General features: G+C 32.8%; 1 protein-coding gene across 1 annotated transcript in view; it reads left to right on the top strand.

Annotated features, from left to right (window-relative positions):
• The window catches only part of Ac76E (adenylate cyclase type 2 Ac76E), a 618,104-nt gene extending 595,122 nt beyond the window's left edge, over positions 1–22,982 (top strand). The window contains exons 22-23 of the mRNA XM_085825247.1: positions 1,216–1,340; positions 5,080–22,982. Coding sequence (XP_085681373.1) covers positions 1,216–1,340; positions 5,080–5,220 — 266 coding nt within the window. The 3' untranslated portion in view covers positions 5,221–22,982. The remainder of the gene's footprint in view (positions 1–1,215; positions 1,341–5,079) is intronic.
• The last annotated feature ends 948 nt before the right edge of the window (positions 22,983–23,930 follow it).

Below are 23,930 nucleotides of genomic sequence, written 5' to 3'. Positions count from 1 at the left end.
AAGGGGGAAACTCTTGAAATGCTACAATATTTATGTCTACTTTCAAAAAGCCTGAATCAGGAAAGCCCGAGTTGCAATTTCACGGTTTTTGTCAGAGGTACGAGAGAAAATAATCAATAATGCCGGAAAATAAAAAGTATTCTAAAAAAATTCTGATAAAGAGCAAAATATTCAGAAAATTTAAATTTCTTATTTAATAAGGGAAAAGTTATTTCTATTTCCGATTTGATTACATTAATTTGTTACTGAAAGAAATGTGTTCAAAAACAAATAATAATTTGCATCTAGCTCATTCCACATCTGCCATACTATTCGATTCCTTTGGCATCATTTAGGGATACTTTTTATCCGGACTTGACCTTCATCTTACGACATGAAGTTACTGTTATGAACTGTAAACGGTTTGTCCAGGAATTCTTTTCCGTAGTCTGAAGCCATGTAAGACGCTATGCATCATATGTAGCCGCTCTTTTACCTGCACTATCATATACCGCTGACTGTTATTTTCTGTATTAAATGAACCAGTAAATTAAGTTATGAAGCTCTCTTTCCTTAAAATGACCAACATTTAATAAAAGTGTTGGTCATTTTGCAACCACAAAAAAGAGCATTCTCTTAACTGAAAATTTATTTTACAGAGCAGATTTTGTGCTCTGCAAAATCTGAAAAATTTTTCAGATCTTTAAGTTTTGAAATGATTGGACTTCGATATACGATTTTATAGGAAGCTTAAAAGCTTTAATCCAAATATGGTTTTACTATAAAATCTTAAAATGCGAAAACAGAAGTGGCTCAAAGTTGAGGAAAAGGGAAAATATATGTTATAAAATATAAAAGTATTCACGTAATCAGGGTCAGTACGACTTTGAAATTAGAACCCCATTTTTTTAGTATCAACAAGATTTGCCAGTAATTAAATTTACAAAATAGTAGAAAGAGAGTATAAATAATAATTAAAAGGGAAAAGAAACGAGATCTTTGTACACATTTACATTAAATGTCTTGTCGTAGTCATCCAATTACCTCCGATTAAGTTTTAAGTAATAATTTTTATATCTCTTTAGATGAGAAATTTTAAAAAAAGTAATTAATACCAACTTTCTTTAAAGATATAGAAATTATGAATAGAGATGCTTTCATAATTTCTAAGAGAATATTGACTAAGTTAGTAATTACTTCTTTTTTTTTACTATTATTTCATTTTCTTTTCCATAGGTATCAACAACGGGCCTGTCATCGCCGGAGTCGTGGGAGCCCAGAAACCGCAGTACGACATCTGGGGCAACACTGTGAATGTAGCCAGCAGAATGGACAGTTGCGGAGTCATGGGTAAAATTCAGGTAAGTGCAGAGTTTAAATTTGTGGCATTACAATGGTATTCTGCATCTAAAGCGTGGAATCAGTAAATGCGTCCAAAAATTAAATTAATGATAATTGAGGTAAAATAATGTATCCTATTCTTATTTCCTTTAGACTTTTGTTGAAGATTTTTTTAAAAGAAACTAGCTAGTATTTATGTTCTACACCAGAGATTCCCAACTCTTTTCCCCCGAGCACCTTTTTACCACTACTAGAAGTTCATTCCGTCTCTTCTCAAAACTTGAAAACTATACATGTATTTACTCAGATTTAGATATTTAAACAACAAAAAATGGAGAAAATGCTGTAAATACTAAATAAATAAATAAAAGACTGATTGCATACTCTCTCCATGAAACTATAAAATTCCTCCCAGAGGTGGAATTCTACCTCCCGTTAGGTCAAGTATAAGTTCAAGAGCCACATAGTGGTTTACCTTAGTAAGTATGTAAAGGTCCTTTACACTAGCTGTTCAGAATAACAACGCTTTCCTAGACTCATGGTCCCATTCTGGCACCAAGGTGCTACTGTTGTTTGATTCAACCAACATCGCAAGCTCTGGCACCGCTGACGATGTCACATGTTGTCCCATCTCATCTCTGGACTTGGGCTGGTGGTTATCTAATTGCACACGCTATGATTGCATATTCATCGCATTTGGCCATTCGATGCTTAGAAATACAATTCATATACTTAGCTCCTCTTTTATACCTATTCACCTGCAGATGCCATTGGGATTGAATTTATGCCAAAGTTGAGCTTTTCATCAGCTAATTATGTATTTTAACCGATGGAGTTATTAATTCGAGTTTTCTGGTTTATTCAGATATGTTGTGTTACACACCTCACCTTGCTGAGATGATATAGAGCATTTGTGATTTACGCACATTGTTTCGTTGACTTTCTGTTGTACTTAGGTGCTTCATACCATTTGAATGAAGATTGGGCATGATCTGAAGTGCTTTGATAATTTATTGTGAACTTTTTCAGTTAAACTTTCAAACAATAATCATTAGGAGCTTGCCTTTCCATATTGATTTAGGGGGGACCCCCTCTGTGTTAAACAATTCTAGGCCCCTTGATTCCAGAATATCCATTATTTGGGCTATGCGCTTCCTTATCGAGCTGTTATTGATTGCGCATCTGAGGTAATGGTTCTGGCTCTAGTCTTGGTCTGCTCAGCTGCATGGGAATAGATAATGTTTTGGGTCGCCTGTCTGCCCACATACGCATAGATCTGAAACTTCGACATTCCTCTTGTAGAAATACGTGGGCAAAAGGCCGTGGCCGAAGATCAGCCATGTTATTTGTTTGCTTATGACGTTTGGAGTGGAATTTATTCTTGGATGCAAGTCGTATGTGCGTCTACCCTTCCTGCGGAATCTCACCAGTGCTGCCATGCTTTATTAAACGTAATTTTCAATTGCATCTTAAGGTGGCAGCCTGACCATGAAATGGTTGATTTTTTTTCATTAATGCCTCTAGCTGATTCTATTGCTTGGTCAACCACTTCCTCATTGCAGTTGTTGCTGACATAGGCTTTTATCATGAATCGACATGAGCTTGATATTATGAAATGCTGGTTGTTTGTATTAGAGGTAGTGTTGCGAATTTCTTTGATTATCGGGGATCTATTTGTTGGAGAGATTATTGTGTGCATGGCAGAGAAGCTATCTAGAAATACTATATGAAAGGTTTTAAAGGAGTGGTCTATACTGTATTTAATGGCTTCTAATACCGCACTTGCTTCCGCAATTTCTATTACCGCAATTGTTTGGAATATACTATTTTCTATATTTTGCTCTTTTGGGGGACTGTCTTTCGAGGTATACTTTTAGCGCACATCCCTTTGCATTCTCCAGGCTGGAGTCATCTGTTCAGATTTTGTGGGAATTTTGTAATTGAACAGCTCTTTGTTAATACAAACAGTTATATTGTTCTTCAGCATAAGATATCGTTCATAGTATTCTCTTTTGAATTTTCCATTATAGGTACCATTCTGTCTTAAGTGCAGTTCATCTGCTTTTATATATTATTTTTCTGCTACAATGAAGAGAGGGGAATCTGGTATAATGCATCATTCGATTTCACTCCTTATCATGTGGTGTAATTAAGATAAGGTCTCTGAACTGATTGCACCTTTTTCATTTTACGGGCAGACATTGGATTTGCCCAGATCACTGTTCCATACAGAGCTAACTTTTTATGACTGAGGTACAAAATGAGCTTCTGAATTTTCGTTTCTTTGCCCCATCCAATTCCTTTTATTCTCCGCATTATTTGCTGTTATTTAGAGATTTTGTTTTTAATATGATTGAGATGGTCCATAAAATTCCATTATGACAAAGTGGTGTTTGGACTTTGAGCTGCCGGCCGCTCTATGACATCACTAATCGCAGACTAATGCGATACCAATACCATGTTAAGATCCAGCGAGTTAGGTGCCCAGGATATTAAGTGGAGTTCCTCCTTATGCTCCTCGGACTACTCCAACACAATTCGAGCCCTGTGACCTGGGATGTTGTCCTTTAAAAGATTCCATTTCCATTTGGGAAGATGAATGCCATGTAAGAGTGCATCTGATCCCCAGTTATGTTCGGATAGTCTGCAACTTTCACGGTCTATTAAGGGTCCCAGAGCCGCCCATCAGAACATCTTGAGAATAATACTGCCACCACCAGCCTTTGTATGACCTGCTGTACAAAGGGGAGCAACTGTTCGCCTGGAATGGGTGTAAACTGCTACGACCATCGGCGTGATGAATGAGAAATTCTAATTCATCAGATAAGGTAACTGTCTTCCACTTATCCATGGCCCAAGCCCGCTGCAAGCATAATTGACAATGACGCTTAGTGAACAGAGGCAAATAAGAGTGCGACGTCTGCTGCGCAGACCCATATCCGACAGTGTCCATTGAACTGGCTGTTCCGAAACATTTGCATTTAGACTTGCGTTGTATTAGGCTGTCAATTGAGCCACTGTCTGACGCCGATTTTGCTGTACTAAGGGTGACAGTCTCCGACGTCCTTTATCTTTGATGATGCGTGGACGTCCAACCCCTTGGCGCCTACTGCTGTTTTTGCCGTCATTTATCCACGTTTCTTAAATGCTAACAACGGCAGATTGTGAACAACCTATCAGTCCTGCAGTTTCGGAGATACTCGTTGTTTTGAATCTTCGAATCATTACAGTCTGCACTCTATCAAATTCGCTTAGACCAGTAGCCTTTACCATCACTCGCGAAAGTAAGTGCAAAAATGATTCCTTACCTACATCAGCAGTTAAATAATCACGTTCCTCCCCACGTCATTCAGGCGAGTTCATTGAAAAAGGGGCGGATTTCATAATGTTTTGGCTCGTCAATGTATTCTTAGATGAATGAATAGTTAGTCACCTGTGTTCCTTCAAAGCTGCGACCGTAGTTTTTTTCCATTGCTTCCATAAGTGCGTATTATAAAATTTATTTGAAGGAGCACATTTTCATGATTTGGGTATAAAAACCGTTGAAGCTCGGAAGACAACAAAAAGAATGCGTATGAAATGGCTAAAGTGCTTGACTAAACAGCTGTTAGATCAGCAAGGTTGCCTGAAGAATGGTAATGCAAATAGTTGCCAGAGAATGGCATATTCTAAAAATTTAGCGACTTCTTCTAAGACATTTTCATTTAAAGTACTTAATTTCATATCATTTGACTTTTTTCCTTTTTCTTTTAAATGCAGGTCACTGAAGACACTGCCAAGACACTGATGGAGCATAACTACGATTGCGAATGCCGAGGAACAATCTATGTGAAGGGCAAAGGCAATCTAACGACCTACTTCGTAAGAACTCAATTCGATAGAAGTGGAGTAACGGACTGAAACCTGAAGATACAGAGAGAGAATGTGGTGATCTACAGAAGCGATATCAGAAGATGCAGTTAGTTGTGAGAGTCTGGTAATCCAACTAGGTTTAGCAACTCGTTCAACCGAGTTGCTTGCACTCGTAGCCTATGAAAGCTGTCATTGCATCTGCTATGTTTTGCAAAGATATAGATGCAAAGTTGTGACACAGTGTCTATCCAGACTTTGCTTGATATGTTTATATTTAAATAGTTGCTCCATTTTTAGGTATATTGAAAAATATTTAAATAATTTTTGTATTAGCGTGAAAATTTGTTTACTAACCCTTGTTCCCATCTTTAATAACATTTATTTATGAAATCGTTGATTTGAAAATTTCTCCCATTAAATCTTGTACAAGGTAGAAAACTTGCAGAAGATGCACACTGGCAACTAAAAGTTGTTTAAGTGGAACTGCAGCAGGTTTATGGAGGAAGCTGTTTTCTTCTTGCTGTTCGTTTTTCTTTCTTTAGCTACATTAAGCCCCACTTAATGTGATCACTTTTGTCCATCGTTATTTCGATGAAATTAACGGAATCATAACATAAAGATGACCAATAAATAGCTTTCAAAATAAAACCGTAATGTACCTAATTTAATATATAACTATAAACATAATATTAATAGGTACTTTCACTACATTTTAATCAAAAAAATGCAAAAGGTTTTTTTTTAAATATATGTATATATATATAAACTTTTCATAATCTCTGCAAAAGTACTTTTGTAACCTGTTTATAATATTTTTGAAGAATTATCTGGCCAAAATTTTCCAAATGTTTTGAAATAAAATATTTTGATTTTTTTAAATTTTTATTCTAAATATTATTTGAAACAGTTTATAATATCACTGTAAATTATTTTAAATTATTATCGGAATTATTTAAAATTATTTGGATGCTGTACCTCTAATTTTAATACTCGGATAGAAGAACATGGTATTGCGAAATTTAAAATTTGTAATATTTTCCCTCTTTAAGGAGAGAGAACTGTGTTTGATCACCCTCAAATTAAATAAAGTTATACAAAATCCAACGAAACTAATTTTTTTTTCCGTAATTTTAAATGTTTGACTAAAATCGAAAGTAAACTGTTTGGCGGCATAATGTAAGTAAACTGCTTGGCGGCATTTTTCTATGAAGTTTTATTATCTATTTTGACCTTTTTTTGGCGACTTTATTTCAGTTAAATTATTCCATAATACTTTGATCATTTTAACTCGTCATAGATATTTTCACGGATTTTTTTTTCCCCCAGTAAGGGAATCAAAAAACTTTTTCAGGAATTTGCTTACTGCTGTGGAAAAAGAAACCTTGTCCGATCGCTCTCAAAATCGGTAGTTCATTCAGAATCGTCGGCAAATTAAGTTTGCTTAATTATATATGTTTGATTAAAATGGAAACCAACATGTCGTCAACATAATTCATCGGACACCTTTTTCTGTCACTTAGCAATTTTTGTAATCTATTTGGACCTTGTTTGGCGAATTTTCTTTAGTTTAAAAAAGTATTCTATAATCTTTTAATCATTTATTGATTATATAATCATTTCATATCATAATCATTTATTTCATCATGAATTTATGATCCCAATAAGTTATGTGTTTTCCCTTTTTCATTTACAGGCGGTCAGGACTTCGACGATTCAGTAATAATATCCGAATAATAATATTAACCGTGATCACATTAAGCGACCTCTAATGCGTTTGTAATCGAACATTTTTATGCGTTCTTGAAAGAGGAACGAAGTTAGTAAATGATACAGAGACTTAAGCAATGTTTTGTTTTCAAGTGGTGGTATCTCTGTTTAAAAAAAAAAAAAAAGTCTTTGCTTTGGTACTTTAGTGTTAATGCTAAAATTTCAACAAAGGTTTCAAAATAGTTAGTATGAATGCGTGTTTTTCACACCCTTGCTTTCTTTATCATATTATCATGTTCACCTCCCATGCGGTGAGTGTAATTATTTGCATCAACCACTTAGGTTTATGTTAAAAATCAATGCAGTTAATAGCTGAATATTTCTTTCACCTTTCTATAAAACTGAACTATTTCAGATAACAAAAGGTTTTAAGAATTGCAAAAACATTATTGTATACATGCAATGTTTCATTTCACTCATAAGTAATTGAAAATTTATATTGATTTTGAAATCTACAATTCATGAAAAAAGTCATAATCATTTAAAAAGTTCAATTTTGCTTCAAAGGTATATTTCCAGAAGATACTTTGATACTTACGTATTAACGCAACCATTCTGGGGTAATTTGGCAATTTCTTTACAGATGAAAAAAAATTATGAAATCATTTCAATTTCAAAAATTTTCTAATTACACAAAAATATTATTACATTATATATATATGTTTTACTTGGGTATTTATCCTGAAAATCTAGAAGATTGATTAATTAAATTAATTAATCTACTTATAAGCTGGTTTTGAATTTTTTTGGTCTAGTGGAAATGTAGTGGGAATTGCTTTAATAACGGATTCAAAACAATTGCTTCTTTAACGATTTTGTGGAAAAATACACTATTCCTGCAGAAATTTTACCGCAGTTTCTTCCATTGCTGTCAAATTCCTCAAACACATCTTTTAAAATTGAGATGAAGACAAAAAAATATCACGATTTTTTTAATAAAACGGTTGAACTTAGAATATAACAAAGAGGAGCGGATATGAAAATGGCGCTGTCTCCTGACTGAAAAGCTATTGTGAGCATGATTGCTTGAAGAATTGTCATGCGCTTTGTTGTTGCCACAATTTGTCTGGTTCTGAACATTTGGCGGTTTCAACTGAAGTGGTTACGCTAATACTTAAATACACTCACTTCCAAAAGTTAAGCATGAAGATGTAAAATGCTAAAAAAGCAACAAATACTACTTTGATTGACACAAAATTCGGCAGGAAAATAATAAAATACCAATTTATTCTGTTAATGAAGAGAGTTTCAAGACATTTTCCCAAAGTAGACAAAAGACTAATGCATCTAATATTATCAAGATAAGGGGTTCTTGTATCTAACGTTTTAGGAATCAAAACAACCCGAGCTCTCTTCCATTGTGCTGGAAAAACTGCTAATTGTAAACAAAGGTTGAAAAGTCTGTGTAGAAATGTGCTATCCACCGCATGAAAGTGCTGTACCATTTCATTAGGAAGTCAAGCCCAGGTGATTTCTTCTTCTTGAGATTTTTAATAACACTGTTAACTTCTGAAGTAGAGAACGGACAGTCCATAAAAGAAATATAAGGTCCATCAGACTCAGTGCGCATTGTTCTATGAGAATTTCTATCATCACGCGCATTGTCTCTTGGGAAATTCTTTGTCATTATAGTAACAATTGTATCACTCTAACTCGAAGTAACACTGCCATCCGGGAGTTTAATTCTCGAAATCTCAATCCTTTTCGCAAAATTGGTCTTAACCCCATACTTATATATAGATTTCCAGACATTGTGAACAGTAATAGTTGAGAGAAAATTTCTCCACGACTCAAGCTTAGCATTAGCTAATTTAGCCTTGTACTTATGCCGCAATACGAAATATTTAATTTTATAAATATTTTTAAGAAGACAGTTTCTTTCTCTCTGGAATCTACGCCTAGCAGCATTAATTAAAAACAACGATAGAAAGTCTGTATACAACATTTCACTCTCCAGGTTGTCATCGACGATGTCAGCTCTATGGGGACGTGCGTTATCGTCCATTAAAACAAAAGCAGGGCCAACTACGGCAACGTAAAATCTCACAATGGGTTCTAGGACTTCATCTCGATACCGGACAGCCGTCAACGAACCCCGTTTAAAGATGTGCAGGTCGGTGCGGTATCCTAATGAAATCCCTGCCCACACCATAATGCTTCCGCCTCGGAATGCGTGATGTTCGATGATGTTTTGGGACAGATTGCGTGTTCGTTGTTCACGCCATATCCTTATACGCTTGTCATCTGGCTCCAGAGCAAATCTTGACTCATCAGTAAACATGGCATTGCCCCAGTTAGACACATTCCAATTGACATGTTCCCGGCACCACTGTAATCGGGCCCCTCTTGATTGGACGGGTAGATGAACACAAACTCGAGGTACCCGGGCGTACAGTCCACTCATATGTAATCTTCGGCGTACAGTAGCTGCAGATATCGCCTTACCAATGGACGCTGTAACCATAGATGTCACATGTGTGGAGGTCGCTCGGCGATTCCGCTTGGCTACAATAGCAATATATCGATCTTCCGCGGGGGTTGTAACCCTTGGGCGACCAGCTACGGGTCTTCGGACAACTGTCTGTGTGCTTTGGAATTGTTTCCATAAACGTGAAATTACAGAATGATGAACGCCGAAGAAAAGAACAACATCTGTGATCGACTGTCCTGCTTCAATGAGCCCCACAGCACGTCAGCGCTCAGAATCTACTTTTCGTCTTCTGGAAGTCATAGAAACACGTATGTCTTGAAAACAAATTGTACGAAAGTTTTAAACATCTTCTATCAGCACTTGCAATCAACTTCTATAGCCCTTCATAAAGCTGGCTTCTTATAAGATTGCCCTTTTTTCATATTTCTTGACATGAAAGCGCGATTGGCTATTATCTAACATACTTCCATCTACCTCTGCAGCGAATTGCATCCTCTTCAATTCTGATTGGCTTCCGTAAATTAGCATTTTCCTCTCCATGCTTAACTTTTGGAAGTGAGTGTATATTAATAAACTCTTTAATGCAACAATAATAAATACATCACAATGATATTAGGCGACTACTTTCTGTGGCTAGGCAAGTGGTACGAAACGTTAAAGCATATCCATTCATTAATAAAATTGTGTTATCTAATATTATGCATACAAGTGTCTAATGTTTCATAATAAATAAATTCAAATATAAGCACAATTGTTGATAATATGATGTTAGACTCTTGATACTTGTATATTACCTGAAAACCAAAATTTAGATAGGTGCTCTTGTTACTTTGATAGAGATATTTGCGGCAAAAGTAATTATTGATCTAATTAACATTAAAAGAGATCTGAATTTTAGTTCTTGTTCTTTTCATCCATCTACACTTTCCAATATTAAACTCCCACATCACATTTTCTTCAGTACTGTGTAATTTCATTTTATTTAACTGGAGCCTTCTAAATTTTTTGGCAGTATTTACTAGTTCTGAACAAGCTGCAAAATACATTGAAGCCTGGATACATGATTATAATACAAATATATTAATTGGCAAGTTTTTGCCATTTTAGACACCTATCGAAGCTTCTGCTTTCAGATAAAACACAAGTACTGATTGATTTTTTTTTATTTTTATTTTTACTCACTTATAATTTGTAGAGTGAGAAAAAAGTTTACGTACAGACAATATCCGATTACCTGAGGTAAACCCAAGAACAATGCCCATGGTTAACTCAAAATTACGATTAATTCGACGACATTTAAAAAATCACAGAGAAGAGGAATAATCCATTATATAATTAACAGTACAATTTATTTACTTGTATTTCAGGCAGTTTAATCCGGAGAATAAGCTCATTTGGTTGAGCAAATTAAATGAATATTCAAAACAAAAAGACTTTAAATAACTCGAGAATAAATATAATTTAAGAAACTAAGTTATGAATGGTATTAAAGATAAATATTAACAAAAGAATATGAGCAATTTCTTTGAATTTAAGCTCACATAAAACCTCAATTAGAGCTTTTTATATTTCTTGTACAATATTTACATGCCACGGGTCTGTATTTTCAGAAAGTTTAATCCAGATATTTTGTTGCATACGTTTGCTCATTTGGTTGCATATGTTAAATCAATATTCAAAGCAAAAAGTGTGTTAATAACTCAAGAATAAATATCGGTTGGATAAACAAAGCTGAAAATAATATTTGTAAGAGAATGTGAACAGTTTCATTGAATTTAAACTCCCATAAAACGTCATTTAGAGCGTTTGCATTTGTTGTAAAATATGTACATGTAATGGAAATGCATTTTTCAGGCAGTTTAATCCAGAGAATAAGATTCATTGGTTACGCAACTTAAATCAGTATTCAGAACAAAAAGGAGATTCAGACGTAACGGAAGAAGAATATTGTTTGAATAAATTAAGTTATGAATGACATTAAAGAACAATACTTACAAGAGAATTTGAGCAATCTCATTAAATTCAAACTCGCATAAAAATTTGGTTAGAGCTTATTATACTTACTGGGTCTGTATTTTTTCAGGCCGTCAAAAAAGAAGCTAGCTCGTTTGATTGCGAAAGTTAAAACGATATTCGAAACAAAGAGGAGATTGTAAATAATGGAAAAATAAATATCATTTGAAGAAACTAAGTTTTCATGGTATTAAAGAGAATTTGAGCAGTATCATTGAATTTAAACTCGCAAAAAAAGACTATTAGAGCTTTTCATATTCATTGTACATTGTTTACATAAGCTGGATTATATGCAAACACTGATGCAAATTACGATGTGGTTGAATTACAAGATGCATTGCTGCGATAACAGTACGTAATTTATATCATGCTGACATGTTTTTATACATAACATGTAGAGAGTACGTTAATGTGTGTTTTACATATATGACTATTTTATATTTATGTTTTAAGACAACAGTCTTTCCATCTTTCTGTAATAAACAAACTTAACTTTTTTTTCGTTTTGACAAATGCCGGTTAATCCGTAATCTTGTCCCCAGTTAAAGAGGCATTGATTTTATAGTTATGTGCTGTTGGATAAAATTGGTTAAAATACACTTTCTTTCCTGTAAATGTTGCGATGCATTCTAATCTTAAAATAGCAATGTAACTGTTGTTAAGCTTGAATAGAGTTGTATAAAAAGAATAGAAAGAAAGAAATTTGTACGCTAACTAATTATAATTTCTTAGCTTTATTTTAGATAAAAACCAAACGTTTATGAGATTTTCATACGCAAATATATATATTGAAAAAGATATAAAAAAGAGCTGTATTTTGTCAATTCCAAAGCAAAAATGTTTCATCAGTTGTATGAAAATACAATTCCTTGAAATAATTGTGAATATTGATTTGTAATAACCTAGCACCAACAAAAGGGAATATTGTACCTCTAAAAATCATTGTAAGCCCGTTATCAACATTTATTTTTAAAGAAACATTGATGACCTCCCACAACAAATCCTATTCCTTCATTTCCTATTGCTGTATAAATAATTCCTAAAATAGCAAAAAGGCAAGGATAATTTTACTCACTTACGAAGTGTATTTCAGGTTGTACATCTAATGTTGCAGTTATAGTTCTTTAATTAAACACTGCAGTATGTTTGAAAACTTTATTGTTATATGTATTGCTGTTCAACATCTGTTTTCTGTATCTGTATTTAATGCAAAATTATAAGTAGTTGAAATCACGGTAATCATTTCATAGCACAATGTAGAATTTATATTTGCACATGTCTCTTCGACAATAATAATTTTGAATGAAACTTCAAAACTTTCGTTTTAAATATATTTTATTAATTAAATTGCATAGTTAATAGTATGCATTTGTAATTTAAAAAAAAAAAGGTAAATTTTTAAGTCTATGCTCTGCGATGCTTGGCGATTTTACTTTCTCCTAAGCCAACAAAACTTTGCCAAATTCTCACAAAATGGCAGGTTTTCAGTTGCAGGATTTTTTAATAATTTATTGAAATTATTAATGACTTCATTTCGGTAGCTAATTGGTCTCAAAAACTACAAGCACTTAACAGTTAGCTCACAGACAAATTAATAGCCCGAATTATCTAAATCGATAGCTTCTTAAACTGTCGAATTATAGAATATGGAATTTTGGAATGTAAAAAAAGGGCGTAGACCTGGAACAAATATATAGGCAAAGGAAATACTAGAAGTAGCAACTTTGCCAAAAGTTTCAGATTATCCTAATATATATCATATCTGTGTAAGCTTATAGAAAACTGTTGGGCAACGATATAGTACGCTACCTACTGTTAATAGTTAGTCATGTATTACATAGATGGCTCCAGAAAAGTGCTATTTTTAAATGCGAAAATAAAAACAAATAATTAAAAATAGATAAATTAAAATTATTCTATTATTCAAATTAATAAGCCATTAAATTTTTAATTCCATTAAATTCAAATTTCGTTATCTTCGTAAAAGAAAATATTCAATTGCTTTCATATTCGAAAGTGTAATAAAAAGGGCGGGAAAAAGAATTTATTAAAATAATAATCAATTTATTGGAGCCAATACAAAAATAAAGAACTAACTAAAAACTGTAGATGCATACTCAATAAAGAAATCGTTATTCAACATTAAAATTCTTTTGATAGAAATAAGTAATTCTGTCACGATTTTTATCTTATTTCCATCAACGAGAAAGACATATCGTATTAACTTGTTTAATTTTAATTTGTATGTTCTACATGTAGTAGGTAATAATGGCATATTAAGCAACTAAGCAATTTTTCAAAGTATTTTTGACTTTCAGAAATATACTCAAAAGTTTTAATTTTCTTGATAAAAACTCTATTTTATAAAGAGTTACAAAAATTTATGTAGCTCAAAATTAAATTCGAACAAAATTATTTTTGATAGGACTATAATTTTCGAGTCATATTCTATTTCTCTGAGACGCAAATTATTAAAAGTATTTAAAAGTATAGCAGTTAGTTATACCCAAATATTATGATAAAAATTTAATATAAAATTTTTGAGACAATCAGCAGTTTTTTAGATTCACTGTTAGTATTTATACGAAAACGTACATTTTTACCATAGCACATTTTTCTTATTTTAGAAATAGAGGTTTTGTTAATTTAAATATACGCTTAAGCGTACGTAGAAGTAATTTCTATAAAAATTTCATTTCAAATCTGGAAAATTTAGCAAAATGTAATATATTTTGGTATCGAATTTCTAAAATTTTTTCAATTACTACTCTCATAAAATATTTAGAATTGTTATATAACAGTGGTTTCAAACTGATACGTAGCAAGCAGCGGCCCCTGAGTCCAATTTAAGCAGCATGCGATTACAGTTTCCGTAACTTAAATTAGCATTAGGTACTTACATATTATCCCGTTAACCATGAAATTTGGCTACCATCAATACATTAAAGTTGGCGGGAATGGCGCAACAGTTGCGCCAATCATTCCCATTGAATTTTGAAAGAAATGACGTCTTTTTATTCATTAAACTATAAACCCGCTTCGTTAAAAGGCATTCCCCGATTTCTAATGTTTTCTAGGCCTTCCGATTTTACAGAAGACTCTATTTAGAATCCGACTGAGTGCAGAATTTCCACAGGTAATTATTCCAATTCATTACTGTTTCATCGGCCATTTTCAGCTGACCATATTGTATCTATTATCGGCATTCTATAGAATATTTAGTCATTTTATGCAATGCTGAAAACTGGCTGGGAATATATGAAACTATTGGCATTTCATGCATTTCCTAGGCATTCTGCAGAATTCAAAATATGAAATACATCTCCGATTCCTTCCAAATATCCATACATTTTAAAAAATCCGTATATTAATACATAAATTCCATTTATTTTCGTACATTGATTTCCTTAATAAGAAAGGCCAAAAGTTTGCTTTGTGCAGGTTTCATTTTTCTTTACGTATCTGAATAAAAGTTTTTTAATGGCACCCTTTCTTTATTTTTTAAAATTAACATTTATATTTTTGAATAATGCACATCTATTAGATAATAACCTTATCATAACATTTTTGTATATTTTGCCTAAATAGCATTTGTGCATCACACAATGATACACAATGTCTAAAGATAGCACATAATTATTCTCAAGCTTTGCCTAAAACCACCAGATATTCTATAAATTGCCCAGGTATTTGATAGAATCCCGGCGTTTCATACATTGCTGGTAATATGTCCATTAAATACAACATGTTTGTTATGGTAAGGTCTCATAACTTTGAAAATAATCCACAGTTTCGTTTTCTATAGGAAGCAGGTTCCAAATTTTAATAATTTTCTTTTCTAAAATGCAAGAAAACCATTACATCAGTAGCAGTTGGTGTCGTCCCAAATGCGGTCAAGAAGGAAAGAATGACGTTATTTGGGAAGGAAAAACTAAACGGGTGTGTTAGGTGTAATAAAGGAAATAAAGGGATATATATTGTAAAACAAAGATGTTTTTAAGTCTCGTTCAGTATCAATATATCAGGAAAAAAAATTGAATGGTGTTGCAGAGAGAGCTCTCACCTGTTATTTAGTACAAGTCAGTATTTACCAACATACGTATATTGATGTACATGGTACCAGAATGGAGACAAATTATATAGGATGCGAAAAGTTTGAAGTGCTCTTTTTCTTTTGTGTATTACTAAACAGTTTAATAATATTAGTACGCCCTTTTTGGATTAATTATAACATATTATCTACTCATCAACTGCGAATGAAATTATCATTCTCAGATGAGTTTATTGATTATATCTATCTGTTTATTAAAATTTTATTGTTTCATTATTTTCGTCTAGAAATTCCCCCCTCCTTAGAAATACACTCTTTTGCAAAAAAAAAAAAAAAAAAAAATCGAAGCACCATGAAGGAAGTGGTTGTTTTTGATGAAATTGAGTATGTGTATAGCTCATACACAGATAATGAAATGATTAAAAAATCGAGGTCATAGTACCTGTTCACTGTTTACAATCACCCATTGAGTGTTCAAATTAGTAGTTGGTCGAACCGCCCCTGGCAGCAATGCATGCTTGAATTCGTCGAGGCAAGGAGTGTTAGAGGTTCCTAATGTCATTCTGTGAAACATTCTGCCAGGCATTCATCAGTTGTTGCTCCAGATCTGCGATATTTTGTGGTGCCCGAATCTGGCAACCTACCAAGTCCCAGACATGCTCGATTGGTGTACGGTCTGGTAACCTTGCTGGCCAAGGAAAAGTATCAACCTCACGGAGACAGTCCAGAGATATGCGAGCGGTATGTGGACTGGCATTATCTTGTAGTAACATGGCACCAGGATGACGTGGCATGAAGGGTAATGCAACCGGCCGCAGGATGCTATCAACATACCATTGAGCTGTTAAAGATGTACGGAGGATGACTAAAGATAACCCGCTGTCATAAGAAATAGCGCCCCACACCATCACGCCAGGGGTTATGGCTGTATGTCCTTGTAAAACAAAGTCTGATCCGGACATCTGGCCCAGTCCTCTCCAGACACGAACACGGTGGTCATCTGCTTCAAGAGTGAAGCGAGATTGATTGCTGAATACTATACTATGCCAGTCTGATGGCAGCCATGATGAGTGACTGCGACACCACTTCAGACGACTCTGCCATGTTATGGGGTCAAAGGCAGACGTCTTAAAGGCCTCTGCGAGCCCAGCTTCACGCAACCCTGCAATGCGACCACGTTCGAAGTCGTTTAGTTGTCTGTAAGGTCTTCGATATCGTGGTATTGGCATCTTTAGTTGCTTCTTTACGGAATTACAATGGCAGCAACGAAAAAATATAAATTTTCTGCCTCTGTTACTGGTTTTATAATTTGCGAATTGCGCGCTAGAAATGCGTGCTATGATCGCAATTCCTGTTCATTTGCCTTGAAACTTTGATCATTTGCATGTTCGATCAAACTGTTTTTCCATAACAAGTTTCGTCACAATCGGAAAAGTCCTTCTTGGTGCTTCGAATTTTTTTTAAGATTGTATATATACGTAAATTATGATACTGAAAAGCTTGGGAAACACTGTTATAAACAAATAATTAGATCCAGTTCCAGTTAAACAGCATTAATTAAACAGCACTAATTGTTTATGAAAAGTACCCCAGTTTTCATGCGTAATCATCTGAAGAAAAAGGAGATTTTGTGTGACCAATTTAATTGAATATCAAAAGGCCTATGAAGGCTCGCCGACAAAGGGCATGCTTCCGTGAAGAATTTTCTAGGGAAGATAGGCTTATATTTATATCAGATTTAAGGAAAACCACGAAGCTGCTTTAGGGGAGCTGGGTGGAATCCATTTGTTAAATTTGCATATAATTTCAAAGTCTCTACAGCCTTTTTCTTTTCCTAGTTTACGTATTCAAAGAAAAAATACATGTTACTTATTGAACTTCGTATGTTAGTCTAAACATCGATGATGAACAATATTTCTGTGACAAGTTGAGCTTTCTGACTGTACAATCTATTTTACATTTAGCGAGCTTATACTGAATAAATTTATTCGCTATTCTATATAATAATTTCTGCAATATTTTGCAATGCTGATACTTTTGTAACTTAAAATTAAAATTTTATTTTATTTTTTAAAGATATTTTCTTGTTTATTCACAAATATTTATATTTTCTGTTTTTCTAAGAAGTGAAATATTTGATTAGATTTTGAGACTTTGTTTTCATAAGATAAAATACGAGCCCTTTGTTAAAATTGTCATAGATCAATGCAGCTTACACAGCTTGTTCATTCACTCGGTTTGAAACTGGCAATGAATTACCAAGTTAATCATTCCATTAATTGGTCTTATCGACCTGAATACACTGAATCTGAGTGAAGAGAGAAATACCTTTCGTAAATATAAAAGAGATGATAAACTCGTTTTTAAACAATGGTTTTAAAATATAAATGTGTGCCTCTTTAAAGCTCCTTTAAAAAGTTTATATATATATATATAGACTCTTTAAAGCTCCTTTAAAAAGTTTATATATATAGAGAGAGAGAAAATTATGAAGGGAATAACATATATGTATCTGTAATTACGAGAATACGTATTTCTTATGTATGGAATAGGGTTTGAAAATATATTTAAAAAGAAGACTTATATATTTTTTCTTCAAATAAATATTAGACTTTTCTGATTACCAGCTTCTCATCGACGGTCGGCATCCATTCTCAACAACAAATGATAACATCCTAAGTACATGCATACATACATACATACCCACGCATACATGTAACAAACATAAGATCAGAATTAAAAATAACTAAATGTTTACATGGCATTAGAAAATTAACCAAAAAGCCGCTGCCCGCAATGTATTTGTAATCTGAAAAAAGGTCCTTAGACATAAAAAAAAGCCATTTTAGTTAAGACTATTTCTCAGACATTCAGATATTTCGTAATCATATAGCATAACATTCAAAGTACAAAACTTAATATTTACGATCATATTCATTGATGTAACAAATGTAGTCTTTCTACGCCTATGCCTTTAAAAAAAATTTATTTGAGTGATAGTTATCATTTAATAATTTATTTTCACAGCACAAAATTACATACATTCAAAGAATTCAGTGTTTCTATATGTTCCTGGCTATAAAACTGAATGCACAGAAGTTAGATGTTTAAACGGCCCCTCATATTTTTGCACAACTCCGAGGCCGCAGACTCCTCTGTTTCTAGTGCCCCGTGCTTTCCTTTCTTTTTTTTTTTTTTTTTTTTTTTTTTTTACGACTTGACTGGAAATGCATTCTAACAGATAATTTATATCCTTGTTCTTTAAAACGAAAGTTGACTTATCGGAAATTAGCATGGATTACATCAAACGAAAGCTCAGTTATGAGTGCTTCGTTTTGTCAAGCTTAATCAAAATTGGCGCTTCATCGTTCCGCTTGACGACAGTTTCAAGGTCGATGGATAATACATAATTACATAGCATATTATGACATTAATTATTATGGGAAGAATTTAAAGAAATGGTTGAAATTTTAATGATTTTGAGTTGAATTCATATTACTTTATATATTCAATTAATTTCCCCTATGATAAAAATCTTATTGATATATGATAAAATAACATTTATGATAATGTTATTTTTACTTTGTATATGAATAAGATTCATCATAATATAAATCTCATTTTTATCATCAATAATAGTATTTGTGATACAAATTATATTATCATAAATGTAATATTTACGATATATTATTTTTTATATTTTGTCATGTAATCATAAATAATATTTATTACAAAAGTCTTATAGATACAGATTTGATAAATATTTGTACTTGTCAAAGGATAAATACCCTCAGTTACGAAATTTTTTTCAATAAAAATTATCTCTTTGTTTGGGAAAATATTTACGTTTTAGCACTTTCTAACCGCATTTGAAAATTGTTTATCTTTAAAAAAGAACAAATGCTGGCCGATGAGCATCTACAATCAGCGATTAAGATAGCTTCTAGTAAATTTTCTGATAAGATTACAACTTTATCGAAATCGAAGCACCATAAGGTGATACAGTTAAGAGCTGTAAATAAGTTGTTAAGTAAGTGTATAAGTAACTTGTGAAAAGAGTGGTTATTCAACATATTACAATTATTTTAAATAAATGTCAGTGTGAAAATTTAATATTTAGTTGTGGTAACAACAATCTCAGACCAGGAACAAACAGAATATAAATATAAATTGAAATTTTTAGATCGAAAATAAATATAAATTGGAACTTTCTCCTTTCGTCAATATTATTACTGTTTAGATATATTTTGACAGATATTTAGTAAATAAAATTTTTAATTAAATTTAAATATTTGCTTTGTTAATGAATGTTTTTTCATTTTGATAAAAAAAAGTCTGATGTGGACACCACATAACTTCCTTGTACGGCCTATTAAATTATATAAATTTAACGTTGCATTTCATTTAAACTTATTTCCTAGAATTTTTGAGAGATCATTTTCTCATTCAATTAATTCAGTTCTCTCTTCGCGGCAAAGAAAAAATGTATAAAAGCTCAAAACATTTTCATTAAAAATTGTAAAATACAGGAAAACAGGAAAACATAAAACACCAAATACAGTTAAAACAGTTTTTTTTTTTTTTTTTTTTTTTTTTTTTTTTTACTATTAGAGTTAGTTTCTACGCCAGCGATTATTCGGCCAACGGGCAATAAGGCAAATTTTTCAGTGCACAAAAAAAGTTTACTTTTGCTTCCGTTCGGCAAAAACACATTGAAAGTGTGCAGAAATGGAATTCACTATTCTACTGAGTTTCAAATGTAAGCAAATAGCCGTTCGTTAGACTTATCTCGCTTCTTTTTAAATTGTTGAAAATTCTACAACTATTTCATGCAGATTAACTAAAGACATAAAAACCTTAACCGGAACATAAAAATTACATAATTCAATCAATTTTAAAGCAAAAGGTGCACAATTTATGAGCATTTAAGAATAACAACATTAAGCTCCCCGAGCCAGGTAAGAAACTGAGAATATATCTGTATGATTGGTGCAGCTGATTGCAACGAAAAAGGTAGATGCACAAATGTATGTCATAGCAGTCCCATATACAAAATTTCAACGACCTACGGCTACTCATTCTTGAGTTATCCGAGATTACGTACATACGTTCGTACGTACAGACGTCAAGACGTCTGAATCCATTTTACAATTCCTTTTGGCAAAAGCAGGCCTTTATTCTGTCTATACGTAAAGATCTCACGCAAGACATCGTTCAAAAAAGAACTTTGTAGAAGAAAGTAAAAATGATAGTAATATTATTATTTTTTTTAATTCAGCTGTTTGCTGCTTTCAGATCTTGTATTCAGCTCGCATGCAATTTAAGTCTGAAACCACTGTTTTAAAATATACAGTTTGTTTGAAAGTTGTACTTTTATTTATGTAATCACACAGTGTAATAATGAATTATTACTTTAAAAATTGACGCATTTAATATTCTTAAATTTGTTTGCTAAAAACAGTACTTCATTCTTGTATCTAACAATCTAAGTTTGGTCCATATTTTATCTTATTCCGTATGACACTAAAGATGTCCAAACAGTATTTGGACGCACATAATCTCAGTCACAAGCATAATGTAGAAGTGCATTTTCCTTAGCATTCATAAGTTATCTGTATGCATTATTTCTCTATAATCTTGTTATTGTGTATTAAATAGTTAAATTGAACATATAGACATATTTCGTTTACTCCGATAGTTTTATATATATATTGTATCATGTGTTATCACTTGAATAACAAGTATGCAAATTTCGCTGATGTATTTCTTCGCAAAATTTTATAGAATTGCAGACTGTACCCAGATAATGAAATTTCTTCCCAAATGCTTCCAATTAAAACTTTTTTTTTTTTAATGCATCTTCTATTAGGCACACAGTTTCACATTTTTACATTTTTGTGCTTTATTTTAGTTGTACGAGTTGGAACTTCTGACCTAAAAATGACATATACATAAGTCCACATTTGTTTGTTTTTGGACATTTGAGTTTATTTGCAAATATCTGTTAGAAAAATGCCTCTATTTTTCTTTCACGTATATTGTTGATCATCTTTTTAAAAACCTGTTTGTTTTGAAAAATATTATTCAAAACGTTATTGATAAAAAAAATTAATTTATTCCAAACGCTCCAAAAATTAACTCAAATAATTATGCACTTTGAACAAATAGTTTATAATGAATAAAAACGTAAAATCAAGGGAAAGCTTAATATTTCGTTGGATATCCTTTAGCTAAAATCACACTTTTAAAGCGCTTTGGCATAGATTCAGCTAATTGTTTCATGCAGGAATATTGTTTCGTTCCTCCGTAAAAACTTCTTTTTTTAGGAGAAATATCATGCTTTCTTATTGTTTCCTCCAACTTATTCCGTGCATGTTCCATAGTATTCAAGTCGAAATTTTACAGAGAAGTTCAGTTTTAACAAGTTAATGATCTTCGGATCAGTAAGATCTATAATGAGTTTGAAGTAATGAGTTTATTAATAAAGATTCAAACATAATTTAATGCCATTAAAATTAAGTTCTTTTGGAGGGTCCTCCCCCCCCGTTTTATGTTCCATGCCATTTGAATGCCATCAGCAGGTCTCCATATGGTTTACAGAAACCTAGTTAAGAATCCCTCTTTTAGAATATACAGTGTACCCTCGTTTATCCGGGCTAATGTCAAGGAAGCAGGTCACGGATAACTAAAAGCACGGACAATTCAAACTATCAATTTTCATATGTATTGTATGTGTTCATTTTTATAGGTAACAGTCATTTTACACTGTTTTGAGAACTTTTAAATAGATATCTGTCGAATTTCACCGCATATTTTTTGAATTGCTCTTTTATCATTGTGTTTGAATCCACTTTGGTCGACAAAGTGTAATGGAGTTTCAAGAGAAGTCATTGCTAACTCTGGGCTAATGTAATTGTCACTTTCTTCGTTGCTTGTATTTTCTGTATCCATTCTTTGTATCTTCTGTTCTTGTGACACTTGAAACCATACTCGCATCATTTCAGCCATCATTGAAGCCTAGCTCAGTCGAATCGCCATAGAACCATTCCTGGATGTTTTTCCGATCGACATTTTCGAAGACTTTTTCACTTTCAGTTATTGGCAAACAAAATCAATTATAACCTCGACTTCTTCAGAATTAGATAAATCTCCGGTTTCTGCATTAGGAAGAATCTTTCTTAATAATCACACTTGTACGTTTTTGTTTTTCACGCACATACCGTCAGTGTGCGTACGTGGGTACCGCCACGCGCAGATAGCCCTCAAACTGGGTAACCCGCATCCAAATAATCTAGAGTACATTGTTGTTAGATACTGGATGACTACAAATACGTAAAAATAATGAGAGATATTTAATAAGCATTGTAAAATATTACTTGAAACATAAAAGAAAAAATGTTTTTTTTTTTTTTTTTAATGCAAAATTGCTGGATCCAATTTGGGAAGAATTTCATATCGAAAAATATTCCTTTGCAACTGTGCCAATCCAGTGCCTCTGTTGTGAATGTTCTTGAATGTAAATACGTGGAATAAAGTGGCTATTTGTTATTTCTGTTGTTTGTTCTTTTTCTTGACAATCTCATAATTCTAAAATAGGGATTATTGCAAGCGTTTGAAAATTGAAAAAAAAAAAATGTAATACAAGAAATTCTTCAGTTAGAAATTCGAATCAAGTGGATTTATAATGTGGGGAATGCTATTAATTATTACAATCTGGTGACTGCCAATACTATTAACTAAAGAGGCGTACTTAGAGGGGGTATTGAAAATAATTTAACACTTTGCGGCACAGTGTGTCCGGTCTGGACATACCTAAAAATTTCCTTCTGTACGCACAGAGAAATTGAATGAAAAAGGATTTATAGGTTACTATAGGTTACTCTGAACCTTCTTTATTTATAGTAGATGGCAGCTCAACACAAACCAGTCCATATATTTTAGCCATGTTTAGTTTTTTAAGACCCTCATTTTTCAAAGAAATCTTCCAGATTTTTTTAGGGTATAAAAAGAATTGTTTGAAAAGAAATTTCTATGTTAATTTTTTGGCTGCATGCTAATCTTCTTATTCTATATTAGTTTTAAATTTTTACCTTGAAATCTTGACTAAAATCAAACGGCGAACCCTAGGTGTGACCAGACCGAGCTCACCGATAATCTAGGATAACTGAGAGTCTGTATTCTTTGTTTCTCCGCATCTCATCGGTCAGTTCATTGACAACAATGTTCATTTCAGCACTCTTTTCGAACCTCTATTCAATCAGTGAGCCACTTTGGGCACACCCACAGAATTAAAACGATAAGTGCTCTCTTGACAAAATTTTGGTCACTGGCAAATACTTACAAATAATTGAGTTAATTAGCAAGCAAAGATTCTGAAGAACAAACTTTGAGAGCGCAAAATAAATACTAGTAAGAAGAAACCGGGGAGGCAAGCAAACAAAAAAAAAGAACGTTTATGGTAAAGAGCTGTGTTCAAAATCAGATTCAGTACGGATT

The sequence above is a fragment of the Stegodyphus dumicola genome, chromosome 10 (genome assembly GCF_044657685.1).
Source record: "Stegodyphus dumicola isolate Sdum_Otavi_A_Nest chromosome 10, ASM4465768v1".
Classification (NCBI taxonomy): Eukaryota; Metazoa; Arthropoda; class Arachnida; order Araneae; family Eresidae; genus Stegodyphus; species Stegodyphus dumicola.
This window is presented reverse-complemented; position numbering and strand designations above follow the sequence as displayed.